Source organism: Meles meles, chromosome 6 (assembly GCF_922984935.1).
Source record: "Meles meles chromosome 6, mMelMel3.1 paternal haplotype, whole genome shotgun sequence".
NCBI lineage: Eukaryota > Metazoa > Chordata > Mammalia > Carnivora > Mustelidae > Meles > Meles meles.
The window spans coordinates 150,651,219-150,669,064 of record NC_060071.1 but is presented as its reverse complement, the minus strand read 5'-3'; the positions used below and the strand labels follow the sequence as shown (position 1 = coordinate 150,669,064).

At 68.3% G+C, this 17,846-nt stretch overlaps 2 protein-coding genes across 4 annotated transcripts; one reads left to right on the top strand and one right to left on the bottom strand.

The window, feature by feature from the left end:
- The first annotated feature begins 5,464 nt into the window (after positions 1 to 5,464).
- NUDT14 (nudix hydrolase 14) lies at positions 5,465 to 12,652 on the top strand. Of its 3 annotated transcripts, none has more exons than XM_046008960.1 (5): positions 5,465 to 5,634; positions 8,543 to 8,586; positions 9,219 to 9,283; positions 9,440 to 9,683; positions 12,337 to 12,652. In XM_046008960.1, exons 1-5 carry the CDS (start codon positions 5,554 to 5,556, stop codon positions 12,575 to 12,577), a joined length of 675 nt encoding a protein of 224 aa, XP_045864916.1. In that variant the 5' UTR covers positions 5,465 to 5,553; the 3' UTR covers positions 12,578 to 12,652. The 3 variants fall into 3 exon arrangements, with proteins under 3 accessions (XP_045864916.1, XP_045864917.1, XP_045864915.1); XM_046008959.1 differs by lacking the exon at positions 5,465 to 5,634 and adding an exon at positions 5,928 to 6,269; XM_046008961.1 differs by lacking the exon at positions 8,543 to 8,586 and having other exon boundaries at positions 5,466 to 5,634; positions 9,253 to 9,283.
- A 1,812-nt stretch (positions 12,653 to 14,464) lies between these two features.
- On the bottom strand, positions 14,465 to 17,826 carry LOC123943700 (translation initiation factor IF-2-like). Its single transcript, XM_046007911.1, has 4 exons — positions 17,715 to 17,826; positions 16,917 to 17,419; positions 15,292 to 15,527; positions 14,465 to 14,714 (listed from the first exon to the last, which is right to left on the bottom strand). Exons 1-4 carry the CDS (start codon positions 17,824 to 17,826, stop codon positions 14,465 to 14,467), a joined length of 1,101 nt encoding a protein of 366 aa, XP_045863867.1.
- Positions 17,827 to 17,846: the final 20 nt, after the last annotated feature.

Below are 17,846 nucleotides of genomic sequence, written 5' to 3'. Positions count from 1 at the left end.
CTTAAGCGGCCCCTGTTTTTCTTCAAACGGGTCCTTTCCGCTCTTCCGCAGGCACTCGGGACCGTCCGGAAAGCGGCGGTCGCCTTCCCGTGGCGCTCCTGCGTCCGGGTGCGGGGCCGGGGGATGCCCACAGCAGCAGGGGCGACGACACGGGATGTGGGCTGCCTGCCCGCAGAGAGGCGTGCGGCTCTTCTGGGGGAGACCCGAGGCCGGCAGGTGGGAGTGCAGGCCTCCGCGGCCCGGGGAGCCCGAGCGGAGCGGCAGACTCAGCCGGCTCCCACCAAATCGCCGCTGCTGCTTTCACCACGGTCGCTCCACCTTGTGTAAGGAGCAGTGAGGTTAGTGGTTAAGAGGTCACTTTCGAAGGGTGAGGAAGAAACAGCAAAGACAGGGATCCGTACGGTCAGACACGAGAACGTGTGTCCAAGCGCAGGGGCCAGGTGTCTGTCGGTACAGGCATCACAGAGGCAGGAGAGGAAGCCAGGGCAGCCTGGCCCTCGGCAGCTCCGGGTTAACCCGAGCGGAGAGCCACAGCAGGCTCCAATGGTGCAGCTTGGGCCAGAGGCCAGAGGTGTCCCCGATACCCCGGAGGCCGGCGGGACAGCTGTACTGCAGCCCCACGAAGGACACACCTGCCCTGACGCACATGGGCCCCCACGGCCCTGTGTTAAAGGGAGCAGGACGGGGCATGTGGACCACCTTGGAGACACCAGAAGGGGAAGGGGGAGATACCAGACACAGGGACACACGGACATGTCTGGGGACTGAAAGGGTCACTGGCTGAGGGTACAGAAACCCAGCCAAGATGGGACATGATGGCATTTCAGGACCCAGACACAGCCAGAGGGACGCAGGCCCCCACAAAGAGTCAGGGACTGGTCTAGCCGTTACCATGACGCCAGAAGGAATGGGTAGCCCCGTGGTCAAGCCAGGATGGGCCACCTGGTCAGACAGCAATCAGGGGAGGGTCCCAAGCAGTCAGCTTTCATGAGACAGCTCTGGAATGAAGAAGGCCAGCAAAATGAGGACAAGGACCAGGGAAGACAAAGGCATGGGTCAGTGATGCTGGGACGGAAGAGGAGGGCCCCCAGGTCCTGGAGAAGGGGCACCAGTACAGGGCGGTCATCGCACAAGACCCATCAGACGACGCCCAGGCACGATGACCTGTGTTCTCCAGAGAAGCAGACAGACACACATGCGGGGATGGGAGTCGATCTAAGGGACCCGTCACCCAGTGCAGGCTGCGAGGCCACGACCGGCGGGCGGCGAGCAGCAGACCCGGCAGAGCCCGCCGTGGGCTCCACTCAGAGCCCCCAGGCCGAGCAGACCCGTGTCCCAGCGGGACGGCACGGGGAGCGGATTCTCTCTCTGCCCGAGGTCCTGTGTGCACCCAACTGATCGGACGAGGCCCACCCACACCCACGCCGGCATCTGCTCAACTTGGTTCACAGACTCCAGCACCCGTCTCATCCGGAAATACCGGAGTCACGTTTCACTGAACCCCTGGGCGCCCGCGGCCCAGCCACGTGGACGGGGAAAGCGAGCCGTCACGGAGGGAGGGAAAAGGCACGATGACGAAACCAGACGGCTAGGTGTGGAATGAAATGCAGGCAGGTGCGCTTCTCAGTGTACCACGAAGGCACCCCACACCCAGCAGGGACGGAACAGGGCCCCTGAGCCGCGCCCCTGGGAGAGGACGAGGGAGCGTGCGTGTGCATGCGGGAGGCCAACCACCGCTGAGCTCTCCAGGCTGCCGGGCAGGGGGGTGGCCCCCTCCAGGCCACCTCAGCTCCTCACCATCCCTGGTCTGGGCTAGCTCGGGGAAGGCAGTGTGCGCCCTGGCCCACACCTTTCAGGGAATGGTCCCCGGTCCTCCCAATGGGGCCTTCTGGGCAAGGGTTTCCTCCCAGTTGCAAAACCGCGCCCCTTCCCTGCTGTCCCCGGGGCTGTAGGCAACGCCGGGGCCACGGGAGCCATGCTGGGACTGTGAGGGTGAGCGGGGCCGACCTGCTGTGCGTGGGGACGGCTCGGGGCATGGCTCTGGGGCCTCCTCCCAGGCTGCTTGGGCCACCTGCTGTGTGAGCTCGGGCAGGGTCGCTCCTGGCTGCCCCGCCAAGGCCTTGCACAGCCAGAGGAAGATGCCTTCAAGGGACATAACCGTAACCCAGGGACAGTCCTGTGAGCGTGGGCACGGGGGGGGGGGGCAGACACATCGCGTCCGGACGTGAGTTCTGCATTGACGTCCAGCCCTGACGTCACCACTGCTGTGGCCGCTGCCTCTGGCCCTCCCTGCAGGCACCACCCTCCATCCCTGAAGTCTCTCAGAGCAGGATCCCCGACCCATGCCCTCACCTCTCTGGACCTGTGGCGGCCCACTGCCCCCCCGGGAGGAGGCTGAGCCCTGGGGGAAGCGGGGGCCCCATCTCTCTGCCCAGGCTGCTGGGCACTGCTGCAGCGCACCCTCCAGCCCGGGCCACCAGGGCTCCCAGCCCCCTGCCCCGTGGGGATCGGCGCGCGGCCCCCTCGCTCCAGTCCTGGCCTCAGCAGGCCCCAGCTCCTGCCCAGAGACGGGAGGCGGCAGCCAGCAGAAGCCACCCGGGGTCCCGCCAGCGCCTGCCCACCGTGGAGAAGCAGGTCTCTGCCGTGCTCGGAGGCACTGAGCGGTCCTAGGGCCCTCCTGACACAGGCTCCTGCCCGGCTGTGGTGCCCCCGGGGCCCTGCCCTGACCCCCAGGCCTGCCGCTGTGGAACCTCACGGACACAGACTTGAGACGGGGAGACAAGCCTGGATTACTGGGCTGGGCCTCAGGTCCCCACAAGCGTCCTCGGAGGAGGAGGAGGAGAATGAGAGGCAACGACGGGAGCAGCGTCAGGGAGAGAGCCCTGGTGTGGGGGCGCCTGTGGGAGCTGGAAGAGGCCGGGACAGGTTCTGCCCTGAAGCCTTCAGAAGGTGAACAGCGCGGCTGCCAGCTGGGCCCTGGCCAGGGAGGCTGGTGTCAGACTCTGGCCCCGAGCGGCAGGATGCTGAGTCCGAGCCGTCCCAGGCCATCACACCCATGGTTGTAGGTCCAGGGGGCGGACATGGGGGCTCACAGCAGCCTGGCCCACTGGCTCCGGCCCTCCCTTTTCCTGCAGGGCTCTGGGACGGCGGCTCCTTGGCTAGACCACGCCACAGCCTGGGTGTGGGATCCCTGTCCCTCTTACTGGGACCCCCAGTGCCAGGCCGCCTGCCGTGCGGTGGCAATACTCACAGCTCACCCGAGAGACTCGCGCACACCCCGGGGATCCTGACCTCAGGTCCACGGTGAGGCTGCGCCGGCAGAGGGGACAGACAGAGGGGACTGGGGGGAGACGGGCCAGTCGGCCACGGTTAATGCGGAGCATTCCTGTCTTCGAATCACCCGAATCTTGTTCCTTTCTGCGGCTGAACAATACTCTGTCTTGCGGTCAGCCGCACGGTGGACCCGTCGCCTGCTGGTGGCAGTGCGGCTGCCCTCCCAGCTGCTGTCGGTAGGGCGGCCAGTGCGGGCGTTGGCTGAGTCCACGCTCCAGCCCCGGGCGCACCCCCAGGAGTGCACTGGTGGGTCTCCCGGGGACTTGATGGCTCCCCTTTGCAGAATAGCTAGACTGTTCCCCGAGGGGCAGCACCTCGCGGGTGGAGAGACCTCAGTTCTGCCGTCTCCACGACCAGCCACCTCTGCTTGCCTCATGAAACCTTCCCTTCCCTCCACTGCAAGACCCATGCCGGGAGCAGAGGCTGCCTCTTCTTCCCAGATGCTCCTGGCTCCCTGCCACTCCTCTTCTGCCTGGGCCAGGGCTGTGTGAGCTCTGCGATTAGTCCTGCAGTGTGGGCAGTGTGGGCAGGGAGCGCCCCCGGACCCTGGGTGTGTGGAGGAGAGGCCCACCTGGCTGCTGGGCAGGGCGGGCCCTGGTTGCGTCTCTCCAGTGCTCAGGACATGGGGTGGCCAGCAAGGCTGGGAAGCACAAACTCCTAGGTTCATGTGGGGTGACGGTGACTCTCCGACGACAGCCCCCATGAACCGTGCTTTCCCGCGGCTCCAGAACCCTGTGAACCTTCCTCCTGGCACGGGATGCCGTGCAGGAGCGCTGCCTGATGTGGGAGCTGGGTTGCAGCAAGCCTGGCCCAGTGACCCTGTGCTGGGCGAGCTGCTGTCGCAGGGGGACCCTGTGGCTCTGAGACCGCCATGCCGCACAGAAAGGACCCACGTAGGGAGGCGGCCAGCCTGCCCCGCTGCTCCGGCCACCTGGGTGAGCTGCCAGGCGTGGAGCCGTCTGCATGTGCAAGCCCTCCGAGCCTCCTGAAGGTGCCCGTGCCGTTGTCCCCTGACCACACATGCAGAGAAACCCCACGGCAGAGCTGCCCGGCTGAGCCAGAGGCATCCGTGCACGGAGACAGTGAGCGACAGATGGGTGCTTCCAGCCAGGACATTCTGAGGCCCCGTGTCTGGCTACCCAGCAACAGATAAGACATGGGCGTCAGCTTCAAGGCCATGTGGCCAGTGCCCCTGGCTATTAGCTGTGGGGCCACAGGTCAGAGAGCAGGAGCGGGGCTCAGCCCCCTGACCCACCATTCTTAGCGGTCCCTGCATTTGGAAGGGGTCCCCAGATCTACCCCCAAGAAAGGAGTCCAGCTGCCGGGGACTTTTCACAGCTCCGAAGGAGCATGGCCGGCCTTCCTGAGGGTGGGAACAGCCACGGGCCCTAGAGGGGAAGGAGGCACAGCTCCCCAGGCTGCGAGCGCCAGCTCCTCCCCAGCGGGTCGGGGCAGGTGACCGGGTCGGGGCAGGTGACCGGAGGGCCTGGGTCTGCCTGGGCCCTGGTCCGGCCCCCTTCCCGGGCCTTGCCCTTCTTCCAGAGAGGCTGTCCTCCTGGCCACCCGGCTCCCCAGAAGGGCCTACACTGTCTTCCACCGCCGCCCGCTCAGTGGTCCTGCATGCAGCTCCCCACCGACCCGTCCCCCTCCTCTCGCAGGCTCCACCCGGCAACCGCAAGCGCTGACCGCTCCCGCCAGGGCCCGGCTCTCCTCCTCTGGGGCCTGACCTCGTGCCCGCATCACCCAGTCTCAGGGCCGCGGTCATCCCGCGCAGGGTGGGCCAGCCGCTCGGCTCCTCCCGCCAGGGCTGCCCCGCGAGGTCCCAAGTCCCCCGAGCACAGGCGATCCCGTGTCCGGTGGGTCCCCTCCAGCCACGCTCGCGGCCGCCCGCCCGCACACCCCGCTGGACGCCGCCCCGCAGCCGCCTCTACGCGCTAGCCCCGCACTCGGCTCCCACCGCGGGCGGCTCCCGGAGCGCCCCACCTGGGCGCCGACCCGGCAGGTGCTGCCCGCCCCGCCCCGCGCGCTCCCGCCCCGCCCCGCCCCGCGCCCTCCCGCCCCGCGCGCTCCCGCCCCGCCCCGCGCCCTCCCGCCCCGCGCGCTCCCGCCCCGCCCCGCGCGCACTGAGCATGCCCAGGGCCGGGTCACGCGCCCGGCAGCCCGTGGCCCGCGCGGACTCTGCCCGCGCCCGCCCCTGGCCGGGCCGCCCCGCGCGCTGGCATGGAGCGCATCGAGGGGGCGGCCGTGGGCCGCTGCGCAGCCTCGCCCTACCTGCGGCCGTTGACGCTGCACTACCGCCAGGTGAGCCGCCCGCCCGCGCGCCTTCCGCGCTCCCCGCCGCCGGCCCCGCGGAGCCCCGCCCCCGCCCCGCCCCGCCCCTTGTGGTGCGCCCGAGCTCCGCGGGCGGGTGTGGTTCGAGGCCGGTACCCGGACCGGGTCGGGACACCTCTGGGGACGACCCAGCCCTCCGAGGAGGCTGTGCGGGGCCCCCGCGCTTTCTGCAGCGGGTCGTACGGGGCGCCCCGGGGGTCCGGGAAGGCTTCCTGGAGGTGGTGGTCTTCATTCTTGGCAGTGCAGGTAGGGTTGCGGCGTGAGGAGGCAGCGGCGGGATCCGGCGGAGCGCTGGGGACCCCTCCAGGTGGGCTTCCTCGCGAGGCACCTCCGCTGCCCAGCACGAAGGCAGGCCGCGCCCCCCACCCTCCTCCCGCCCATCCCGAGGCCGCCAGCGCGAGCAGGACCACGTGACTCCCTGGGCCCGTGCGTAGACAAGTTCACCAGGAATGTCCATTGGGCCCGTGAGAACCAGCTCCGTGGTTCGGGCCCCTCACCTTCTGCTCAGCGGCCCGGCTGCCCCCAGAGCATCGCCGGTGTTGGCGTATCCCCCGCCTTCCGCACGAGACTGCCCTCCCGCCTCGCCGACTGCTCACCTGGTCCAGGTGTTGGATGCTCCGCTTCCCGGCCGCCCCTGGGCTGGCAGCCCCCTGTCCACTGCACCGGCCTTCCTCTCACAGCTCTCACCTGCTCCGTCCTTGTAGCCCTGTTGGCTCCAGGGGGACAGGGAATTCCCGTCCCGGGGACCGGCCCAGGTTGGCAATGCTGGCCTGGGACAGAAGCAGGGGGTCAGCTGAGGGACGGTTGAGATCGCTGCCCTCCTTCTTGGCATTGACTTTGGGTGGCGATGTCTGATGGTGGCCGTGCAGCCCCCAGGGGGCTGGGGCTGGGCTGGGGGCAGCGGGTGGGCACAGGTGGTCCGGGCGCACAGCTGCCGTGGGGCATGTGGCTGCCATCCTCTCTCCCCGGGCTCCAGTGCGGTAGCCTGTCAGTGCGGCTCCAGCAGTGGGCGGTGGTGGCCCAAGAGAGCCAGGGCAGAGGAGGCAGTGGTGGGCCTGGGCTTGGGGAGCCCAGGCAGCGTTCCTTCAGGGGCTGTAGGACACAGGGCTGGGCTGTGCACGATGCAGCCATCCTCGGCCGGGGCAGGCATGGTAGCCAGACAGACCAAAGGCAGGTCACCGCCCCCTCCCCCACAAGGTTAACCAGGCCTAGGACCCAACTAGCTGGTCTGGGGCTCCTGGGGGTGGGTCTGGCTGGGCCTCACTGGGCCTCTCTGGCCCGTCCGTTAGCATCCTGCCTTGGCTGGACCGAAGGGTCTGACAGACGTTGTGATCTTGAGCTGGGAGGGTCCCCGAGACTTGCACGAGGTGACAATTATCTTGGAGGAGGCAGGAGGCACAGCGGGCACTTGGCAGGCTGGGGGGGGCAGCCTTCTCTGGAGTGCGTCCTGGGTGGGTGGCCGGCCCCGCGGTGGTGGCCAGACTGCAGGCAGGCCCAGGCTTGCCTCCTGGGGTTGGTGCCTCCCAACGGCCTCCCAGGCAGCCCAACCTTCCCCTTGGAAACAAAGGCCCCTGCCAGTCCTCCAGGGCCTTCTGCTTCCCGCAGAGCTCAGACTCATTTGCCCAGCGCCCCTTGGACCAGCACGTGGGCCTCTGGCCGTGAAGCCCCTCTGTTTGGAATGCCCTTCCCTCGGGGCCTCTGTGGCTGGTACAGCGTCACCTCTTCCAGGAAGTCCTCCCTCTTCTGCGGCCCAGGCTGCACGTTCTGTGTCTGGCGCTCAGGTCCACGTCCACTTCAAGGCCTGCGCAGAGCGCCAAGGGCAGGGCTTGCAGCTCTCCGGGGTCTTTGGGCTGACCCAATGGGTGACCCAATGGCTGAGAGCAAATGGCCTAAGGGTGCTGGCAATGGGCGGCCATAGGGCAGGTCCCCAGGGCCCTGGGTCCAGCCCCACTGCAGAGACCCCTTGGGGAGGAGGCAGGACCAGGTGGAATGGCCACTGATCGTGTCCACTCCAGCCCCAAGGATGGGAGCCCACCCTGTCTCGTGGTGTCCAGCTGGCAGGATTCTAGGCTTCTCACACACCGTGCCTGTTGGAACCCCACAAGTGCCCCTCCTGGCCCCCCCGGTGGGCCTGGTCCAGCCCGGCCTCGGCCTCCCACTGCCTCCTCCATGCACCGATTGCTGCCGGGAGCCCTGGGAGCCCATCGGGGGGTGGTGCCCAGGCTTGGGGAGCAGGATGATGGAGACAAGCGCCAGAACAACAGGCCAACAGGAAGCGCGAGAGACGGCCCCAGACAGAAGCTGGGCGGGGGCGGGATCATCCCCTGTCCAGTCACCATCACTGCATCACCATGTCCGGCGGGGCGATCCCCCCTCCGCCCGGCTGGGGCACTCCCACTCCAGCCGCTCCTGGCGCTGCTGTACTCAGGAGGCCGGCCTGCCCCTCCTGCCTTCTTGTCTGTCTCCACTGGCCTGAGGAAGCTTCAGCATTGAAAACCCGGTCTCTGCTCCCCTCCCTGCCCCCACCCCCATCCTGCCCCTGCCCGTGCCCCACACGGTGCTGCCCACACTTGGTGGCAGCGAACATCTTTTGCAGCTCCTTGAGTCCAGCCTGCCCCAGGTGGCAGCTGACACTGGGCGTTGATGCCTTTCTCCCTGTGCTGTGGTTTTCCGCCCCACCCCTGGAGAGGCTCAGGCTGTCTGTGACCTCCCTCCCCGACCTGCTGCAGCTCCCCGCTCTGGATGGGCTCAAGCCTTGGTGGGCCGCCGGGGTAGGGACTGGTGCAGTGGGTCTGTCCGGCGGGTCCAGCTTCGCGGGGCACTTGCACACATGCTAGAAAGCCTCCGGCCAGCCCTGACCACTGCCTGCATCTTCCAGAATGGCACTCAGAAGTCATGGGACTTCATGAAGACTCATGACAGGTGAGAGCCCAGCCTGGCCCGGCTGCTGGGGAAGCCCTCGGCTGATGCCCACTGGGACACTGGGGCTCAGGGGCCGGGAGTCCCCCTGCCCCCGCCTTGCCACATCCCTCTGGGTGCACCCGTGTTCTCTGGGTGTCCCCTTCTGGCTCCTGGCTCAGGCTGCCTGGACTGTAGTGGCAGCCCGGCCCTCTTGGACCTGGAAGAGGCTGTCTGGGTGCCCTCGTCCTCCCCTGAGCAGCAGGCTGTGGGCTGGACGGCAGGGAGGCACGAGGAGTGTGGCCAGTAGGTGGCCAGCCAGCGGGGGCCACATGTCCCGTCCGTCAGCCGGCCTCAGCCACTGCCACCCCCAACCTGCCCCGCTGCCCGGCATGTCCTTCCCCACCCCTGTGCCCCTCTGCTGCCCGTCGCAATACAGTAGGCCTGTGTCCTGGCCTGACTGTGGGACCTTGGCATGCTCTGGCCCTGCTTGGGCCTCAGTGTTCCCATCTGAGTAAGGGACCAATTTTCCCATCTGTTGGGGAGAGGAGGTGGGTTGGGCGTGCTGGGGACGGGGCTGGGAGCCAAGGGCCCGGGGAGGGGAGGTGAGGGTGTTGCTTCTGTGTTGAGTATCGTTCTCCCCCCCACCCCCACAGTGTGGCCGTTCTCATGTTCAACTCTTCCCAGCAGAGCCTGGTGTTGGTGAAGCAGTTCCGGCCAGGTGAGGCGTGCGGGAGTGGGCATTGGAGGCAGGGGAGAGGCCCCCGGGGCCCTAGGGTCAGAATGCAGATGTGGGGAGGGGCAAACTGAAGCCCGGTGGGGGGGCGTCTAGCGTCCACTACACAGCTGTGACCGTGGCCTGGCCTTCCCCACCCAGCCGTGTACGCGGGCGAGGTGGAACGCCACTTCCCAGGGTCCCTGGCAGCTGTGGACCAGGACCAGGACGGAGCCCGGAAGCTGCAGGGGACGCTGCCTGGCTCGGCGGGGGTCACATACGAGCTGTGCGCGGGCCTCGTGGACCAGCCTGGGCTGTCGCTGGAGGAAGTGGCCTGCACGGAGGCTTGGGAGGAGTGTGGCTACCGCCTGTCTCCCTCTGACCTGCGCCGGGTCGCCACCTACAAGTGAGTGGGGTTGGGCATCTTGTCGGCACCACCTGGGGGACGGGACGAGCTGGGAGGCAGTGAGGGCCGCGTCCCCAGGGGCGTGCAAGCAGGGCTCTTCCTCCTTGTTTTTAAGCACGGCGACGGGGGAAGATTGGGCAGAGAAGGCCCTCGGGTTGGGATCCAGGCCGGAACCCAGGGCTTTTGGGGCAGCTCTGGGGCACATGAGCCCCCGCCCTTCGGCCCCTAGCCACATGGGGCCAGGAGCGGCAGCTGCTCCCGACAGATGCCTCCACTTCCTGTGGGGGGATTAGGCACCGGGCTCCGGCGGGGTGGGGGGGGTGGGGGGGTGGGGGGGGTGGGAGGCGGAGTCACAGGTCTTCCGTCAGTGGCTCAAGATCGAGGCTGGGGGGCAGGGGCTCTGGCATGGCTGGGGAGGGGAAGGGCTGTGGCCTGGAGCTGAGACTGCAGGCCTGTCCCCACCACAGCCCAGGTGTCCCCCACCATGTTTCAGGACGAGATGTTAGGGTGAAGCCCGTCCACATGCTGCCCCTCGGATGCCCTCCCGGGTCCCCGAGCCGTAAAACGTGGGAGCAGGAAGACAGCTCCCTGCAGCCTTCTTTCCAGGGGCAGGGACCTGCTCAGGGAGGGAGCTGGTGGGGCCAGGCCCTGTGCCTCAGCTGCCCGAGCCGCAGCTGCCAGGGTTGCTCCCCAGGCTGGAGGCTGGGGGGCTGGGGCCGACCTCCAGGCCAAGGAAGGGATGGAGCCAGGGCTTGGGGCCCCCACGTGTACCACTGGCTGCCAAGTGGTTGAGCATCGCAGTCTGAGGGGCAGGCCTGCTGTCCGCAGGTCCCCTTGCTGCTGGTGGCCAGGAGAACGGGAGGGTGCTGGTCCGGGCTGGTGGGGGGAGCTGGCAGGAGGCAGCCTGGAGGGGTGGGGGACCCGCGGAGGAGTGGCATCCCCCCCACAGCAGTTCCTCAAGCAGGCTCTCGGGGCTCTAGCCTGATCCCAGGGGTACTGGGGAGCCCAGGAAGACTCCGGGCAGCAAGCAGCCTGGGAAGACGTGAGTTTTGCAGATGAGGTGTGGCTGCGGGAGGTAGGGCTGAAGGGGCTGGAGTAGAGGTTGGGGGCCGGTGTCCCCGGGGGCAGGACAGACAGCAGATGCTTCCTCTCAGAGCCACAGAGCGCCGGGGGCCCCCTACCCATCACAGGTGACAAGGCCCAGGCAGTCCTCTGCGATGGCCCAGTGGAGGGCGGTGCTGGGCATGTTCTTCTTGCCCTGGGTCGGCGTCTGTGCCTATCTCCTGCACGAGCCGCTGGAAGCTGGGCCTGGAAGCCCCACAGGCTGGCGCTGCTGTCAAAGGTGCCAGCCGCGGCCCCCACCGGAAACCGGCCATCAGGAGGGACCGTGTCAGCGGGGGCAGGCCCGACTAGCTGGGGTGCCCCCTCCCGGGCAGTGGGGTACAGAAGCCCCCCGTGTGCTGGGCCACCAGTGAGAGCAGCCCCCACCCTGCAGGTCTCTGGGTGGCCCCAGGCGCACTCGGGTCCCCATCCCCCGATGCGCACTCACGCTTGACTTCTCTGCGGTCCTGGACTGCAGAACGGCCTGTCCCCTCCCGGCTGCCCATGCTGCCTGCCACGGCGCTGCACCTGGGTGCCTGTCCCCCTCCTGGTGGCTGGCAGCCCCCTCTGGCCACCAGCCTCCTAGGGAGGGGCTCCCTCTCACCCCTGCACACCCCTGCTGCCTCAGCACGAGCCATCCCCAGCCTGGAACTGGCGTCCCAGCGGGGCTGGCGTTGGGGGCTGTCTGAGCCTGGGCCACACGGTTGCCACATGGGTCCTTGCTTCCAGCTTCTTCCAGTCCTTGCTTAAGCCCTGGGTGCCCACTGGGGGCTGTGCTGGGAAGGGAGGCCCTGCACGAGGGAGCTGCAGACCCACAGCGCGAGATCTCTGGCTTCTGTTGACCCCTCTTTACAACCTCGCAGTTGCCGTGGGTCGGCTGTCTGCTTCCTGGGAATGGGGCCTGGTATTCAGGCGCTGGCCACACTGTGGTCAGGGTGTCGGCCGGGGCTGTGGGCTCATCTGGGGCTCAGGGTCCCCTTCCCAGCTCATGTGATTGTGGCAGAATGCAGCTCCTCGTCGCTGTGTGGCTGAGTGAGGGCCCCGTTTCCCGGCTAGCTGTTGGCCGGGGACCATGGTCCACTCCCTGAGGCCACCTACAGGCCTGGACCACGTGGCCCCCTCATGTGGCAGCTTGCTTGGTCTACAAGGCCCCCAGGACAGTGTCTCTGACGACTAAGCCTTTACTGAAGAGCTCACCTAATTAGGTCAGGCCCACCAGGATAATCTTTCAAGCTGGAAGTCCGTTGATGAAAGCCCTCAGTTACACGGGCGGAGTCCTTCACCTTGGCCACAGGACAGGAGAGCGGGCGGAGTCCTTCACCTTGGCCACAGGACAGGAGAGCCACAGAAGTGAGAGCCACCATGAGGCCAGGGTTCTGCCACCCTTGGGGGTGGCAGGAATCTGATGGAGGTGTGGTGGGGGGGCATGTCCTGGAGCTCTGCCTATGAGACGGGTCTCCCTGGCAGGAGTGGCTAAAAGGAGGGCCAGAAGGGCCCTGGTGGCCCATGAGGCCTGTGTGGCTGGTTCCGTAGAGGCCATCTCCACCTGCAGGTCCGGTGTGGGACTCACTGGCTCCAGCCAGACTATGTTCTACGCAGAGGTGACGGATGCCCAGCGGGATGGCCCGGGCGGGGGCCTGGCGGAGGAGGGTGAGCTCATCGAGGTCGTGCACCTGCCCCTGGAGGGTGCCCGCTCCTTTGCGGAGGATCCAGACGTCCCCAAGACCCTCAGCGTCATCTTCGGCATCTCGTGGTTCTTCAGCTGTGTGGCCCCTGGCCTGCATCCCCAGTGAGACTCCAGGGGCCCAAGACCAAGGCTTGTTCTGGCCACTTGGCCTGCAGACGAAATAAAGGCTCGTGTGGCTCTAGCCTGTGTCCGCTGGCTCTGCGCTGTGACCTGGCTGGGCTGGGGCCGGGGGTGAGGGACAGTGGGTCTTTCCCAGATGGGCCCTGGGGGAGGGTGTGCTCTCCGCCAGAGCTTCCCACTCGACTCAGAAACCCCTGGCTGCAGGCGGGGCAGGGACGGCTGTGGGTGGCTGGTGGCGGGCAGGGAGCTAAGGTCAGGCCTTAGGCGGGGCCCCAGGGAGAGACAGGGAGGACGGTCCTGGCCAGGCTACCTGCTGGGGCAGGAGAGGTGGGGCGGGGGGCTCAGCCGGGCCGGGCGCTCAGGCAGGACTGCGTGGTGGGCCACGGGCAGCCGTACGGCTGTGGAGGTGGTGGCTGGGCCAGCCCTCGGGAGGGGGGACGGAAGAGCACGCTGTGCGTTCTCTCTCTCTCTTTTTTTTAAAATATTTTATTTGTTTATTTGAGAGAGAATGAGCGAGAGAGAGCGTGAGAGAGGAGGGGGTCAGAGGGAGAAGCAGACTCCACAAGGAGCTGGGAGCCCGATGCGGGACTCGATCCTGGAAGTCCGGGTTCACGGCCTGAGCCGAAGGCAGTCGCTCAGCAAACTGAGCCACGCAGGCACCCCAGGCTGTGCGTTCTTGAGGGTACAGGCTCCTGGCTCCGGGGCTGGGCTGGGTTCCTTCTCCAGGAGCCCAAAGCCAGAGCCGCTCTGGATCTGGGTCTCGTGCCCCCAGCAGCCCTGGCATACCCTGGACTGTTGGGAGTTTGTGCCGGGATAGCACTCTGCTTGCCAACCAGTGCGGGCCTGTGAGGCCGAAGGACCCCGCTGTGCGCGCCAGCCTGTCTTGCGGGTGATGCACTCTGGGAGGTGCCTCTGTGACCCTTAAACACTTGGGGTTACAGGAGGGCTTGGTGCCCACTCAGCTCCATACCCAGTAAGGCCTCCACAGGCAGTGGGTGGGTTGGAACCCATTGCGGAGGGGATGCGGTGATCTTGGGCATTTGCAGGATGGGGGCTGGGCCTGAGGGCTGGGGAAGCTCCTGGAGGGAGGGCCAGCCTGACCTGTCCCCTGAGCCCTCCAAGCCCTCCGGTTAGACCCATGGGTAATGCTGTGGGTGATGAGTTGTGGCGGCTTGGAGAGGGCAAGGTGTCCGGGGCCGCTGCTGTCATAGGGATTGGAGTGGTCAGGAGCTTTGCTGCAGACCCCACTTGGTGCCCTGAGCTGCGTGTGCCCTGGGACCGGGCCCCAGTCTGGCATCGGGGCAAACGCTGGGGAGGGCCATGCCTGTGGCTCTCACTGAGACCCCACTGTCAAGTGCGGGCACCTCACTTGGGCCGACCTCTACTTGCCTCCCTGGAATCCCCCTGCTCTGGCCCCAGGCTGACCCCATGCAGGCGGGTGTTTGCTCCTGAGCACGCTTGGGGGTGGGGGGCCGTCCCTCCCTTCCTGCTGGTCCGGGGAGGGCTTGGGGCTCAGGCAGGTTGGGACCAGCCCAGTGCAGACTGCCCCTGGGCCTGGCGGTGGAGGCTGCCCACAGAGGCGGTGCCCAAGGGGCGCACTCAAGCAGCACCACCTGTATGCAAATGCTGGCTGGGACCCAGGTGGGGCCTCCTGGGAACCTAGCCAGGTGAGGGACGTGCCACCGAGGAGGGGCCCTCGGGCCTGCGGCCTGTGCCCAAGGGGCTGTCAGGGCTGGGCTGTGGCGGGGTCCCAAGCAGCCCTGCCCCACCCTGTCCAGAGCCGTCTGGAGACCAAGTCACAGGGCCGGGACTCCGCCCAGCCGAGAACCACGCCACCCCGCCTCCCCTGCCTGCGGCCGCCTGGTGCCCGCCTCTAGAGCTCTGTCCTTGGCTGGCCTGCAGGCATTGCCCACGGCCTCTGGCAGGTATGCGTGGCGCCGGTGGCTCCGTGTGCCTCGGGGGCAAGCTGGAGGCGCCGAGCCGGCAGGTGGGGGGTGAGGGACAGAGCACCCGGCCCCGGGGGCGGTCCGGCCCCGTCATTCTGCTCTGCAGTCCGATGGGGCAGGTCCACAGGCACCGCTGCGGGCCTAATGGAGCTGGCATCGATTTCCCGGCACAGGGGGCTGGGGGGGGGGGTGGTTGTAACCGGAAACTCCCCTCCCTGGCCGCTATATTTAGCACCACAGATCTCAGGCGGCGGAAGCGCAGCTCATTCCAGAGCCAGGCCAGCTCTGTCCAAACTCCAGGCAGCCAGCACCCCAGCCTGGTCCTGAAGGGCCCCTGCCAGCTTGGGGGCCTCCACCCCATCTCGGCCTTGTCAAGCGCCCAGCTCGGAACATCCTGAGAGCCCCTCTTACTGGGGAACTCAGAGAGGGAGCCCCCAAGCTGGGGGCGGGTGGACCCGGGTGGGACACGGGTGCTGGGATCCAGTGGGCCCCAGAGCAGGGACCGGGGTCTTCCTGGAAGAGGCAGAGCAGCCTGTCCCAGCATGGGCAGAAGTAGGAGCCCCAGCCCCCATCAGATCCCCAGCCCTCCAGCCCAAGAGCTGCAGAGATGCCTATGGGGGGACCCCAAAGGGGAGGACACAGCTGCTCTGGGCCAGGGGGACCCAGGTCCTGCTCCCAAAAGGCCCGGAGGGAAGCAGATGGGGCCAGGCCACTGTCTCCCTAGCTTTGGAGGGCAGGTGGGGGCGTTCTGTACCCCCAAGCAAGGCTGGCCGGCAGGAAGGGCCCCGGAGAGGCTGCCTCCTTGGACAGGCTGAGCTTGAATCCTGAGATGGAGTGAGCCTCCCTCACGGCTGCCTCCAGGCTGAGACCGCTCTGAGCGGGCGGAGAGCCGCTGCTGAAACTCGGCAGCTTCTGCAGCCCGCAGCGCAGCCAGTCTCTGGGCTGTCCTTCCCGCCCACAGCTGGCCATGGGCAGGAAGCTTCGGGGTGGCTGAGGGAGGGGCACAGGGGGAATTGTTCTCTGGACCCCGCCTCTCACTTAGCTAGGAATTCCCCCTGCTTGGTCCCAGGTCCGGGTCACTGGCCCCTCTCACTTGCACTGTGGTGACCTGTGGCCTCCCTGCCCTGACCTCACCCCCTGCTGCCCCTCTCCCTGCAGCCAGGGAGCTCTAGGAAAATGTAGGTCGCTGCTGTGCAGCCCAACCCAGCTCAGTCGCTCTCTGTGCTTCCCTTGGTCTTGGCGTGGAGACCAACAGAGAGGCCCAGTGGGGCCCCGCACTCACTGCCACCTCAGCCTCACCTAGGCCTGTCCCTCCCCTGCTCGGCCTCTGCCACTGTATTTCTCACAGGCCTTCACGGGGGTCAGGCCTCCTCACCCCGGGGCCTTTGCATGTGCCGTTCCCAGCTCCTCACCGGGCTGACCCTCGCCTGCCTTTGGGTCTTAGCAGGTCCCCTGCGCGGTTGCCCTGCCTGCCTCACCCTTACAGTTTGTCGTTCTAGCTCGGTTCACCCTTGGACTGGGGGCCCCTCAAGGGTTCACCATTAGGCTGAATGCTGGGCAGAGGCACCCAGGGCTTCCCTGGATAGTGGGTGACCTGGAGTACATGGGTGCCTGCTTCTGGGCAGGGGCAGCAAGAAGGAGGCATCCCCACAGTGACCCCCGCGGCCACGCAGGCCACATCTGGAAGGCTCTGAACACAGCTTGCCTTCCCTTATTTGGCGGGGTTGGCTGGCGTCCTGCCCCCTCACCCCAGCAGACAGGAGCTCAGGCAGGGAGTGACTGGCGCGCAGGGAGCAGAGCCGGGCCCATCCCTTCGTGGCCCTCAAGGGCCCCCGGTTCCTGGATCCTGGAGGCCCTGCTTGCTGGCATCAGCCTACACCCCATGTGGGGGTGGCGCGCCCAGGGCATCCGGGCCCCTTGGCGACTTGGCTGCACAGCCTGGTGAGAAGAGGGCTGCGCTTGCCCTCCTACCCCCGTCTTCGGAGCTGCTTCTCCCAGGAAGCCTTCCGTGCCTCACCCTGCCCACCACCGCTTCGAGCCAGGGCTGCTCCCAGCTCCAGGCAGGGACGGCACTCCCAGCACCCAGTCCCCAGGGAAGGGGCCCACGAGAGACTCACCCAGTTATTGTGGGGGTGGGGCCGGACCCCTGCGGACCTCGGGATGCCTAACTGCCCATGCGACCCGCCTGCCCCGTAGGGACGCTGCTCGCTGGGGGGGAGCTGATGTTTGCAGACGAGGAGCCCTTGGAGTTGACCCCGGGTGGGGGTGGGGGGCGGCGCGAGGTTACCCCGGCAGAGGGCAGCACGGTGATGGTGGGGGGGCGGACGTGGGGACCTGGTGACCGGGACAGCAGGAAGAGCCTCTTTGGGGAGCTCCCACCTCGTCCTTTGAGCGTGCACCGCCGCCTTTTATTCCCCGCTCGCTCCCCCGCGTCCCCGCCCAAGCCCCGTCTCCGGCCCCGGCGTTCCGCGAGAGCGTGGCCTGCTCAGCCCCGCGCCACGGCCGACCCGGGGACCCAGCTCGCGCCGCGGAGCATCTGTTGCCGGGCGGCCGGACCCGCGAGCCCTGCGGCGGGCGGGCAGGGGTGTGGGCGCCGAGCAGCGCCCCCTGCGGCCGGCGCGGAGGCGGTGGGGGCGGCGCGGAGGGGGGGGCATTCCCCGGGGAGGGGTCCCAGGCCGCGCCCACCCCGCGTGGGGGCTCGGCCCTGATTTGTGCCGGAGGCGGCTTCTCCCCCGGGACGGCGGGGAGCGGCGGTGGCGGCGGCGCACTGATGGGAGGGGACCTCGGCGGTGACCTCAGGGGCGCCCCACCCCCGGCTGCCGACACCCGGCGGGGCGCGCGCGAGGGGAGGCCGCTCGGCCGCGCCGGCCCCCGCACGCCGGCTGGGGCGGGGGCGTGGCGGAACCCCCGCCGCCCGGGGCCCCGGCGGAGAGCGCGCCGGGTCCGGGCGCGGGCAGGAGCGCCCTCCGCCGCCTTTAAAGCCCGGCGCCCCCAGCCCCCAGCCCCACCCCGCGGCGCGGCCCCGCCCCCTCATGCATATGCAGGTACGCGGGTGACGAATGGGCGAGCGAGCTGTCAGTCTCGTCCCGAACTTGTTGGCTGCGGGCGCCGGGAGCGCGGGCGCGCAGAGCCGAGGCCGGGACCCGCCGCCGCCGCCGCCGCCGCCGCCGCCGGTGCCGCCGCCGCCGCGAGGGAGGGAGCCGGGCCGGAGAGCGGCCGCCCGCGAGCCCGAGCCGCCGCCGCCCCGCGCGCCCGCCGCCCAGGCCCGCGTCCAGGCCGGCGCCCGCATCGCCGCCCCGACCCCGCCCG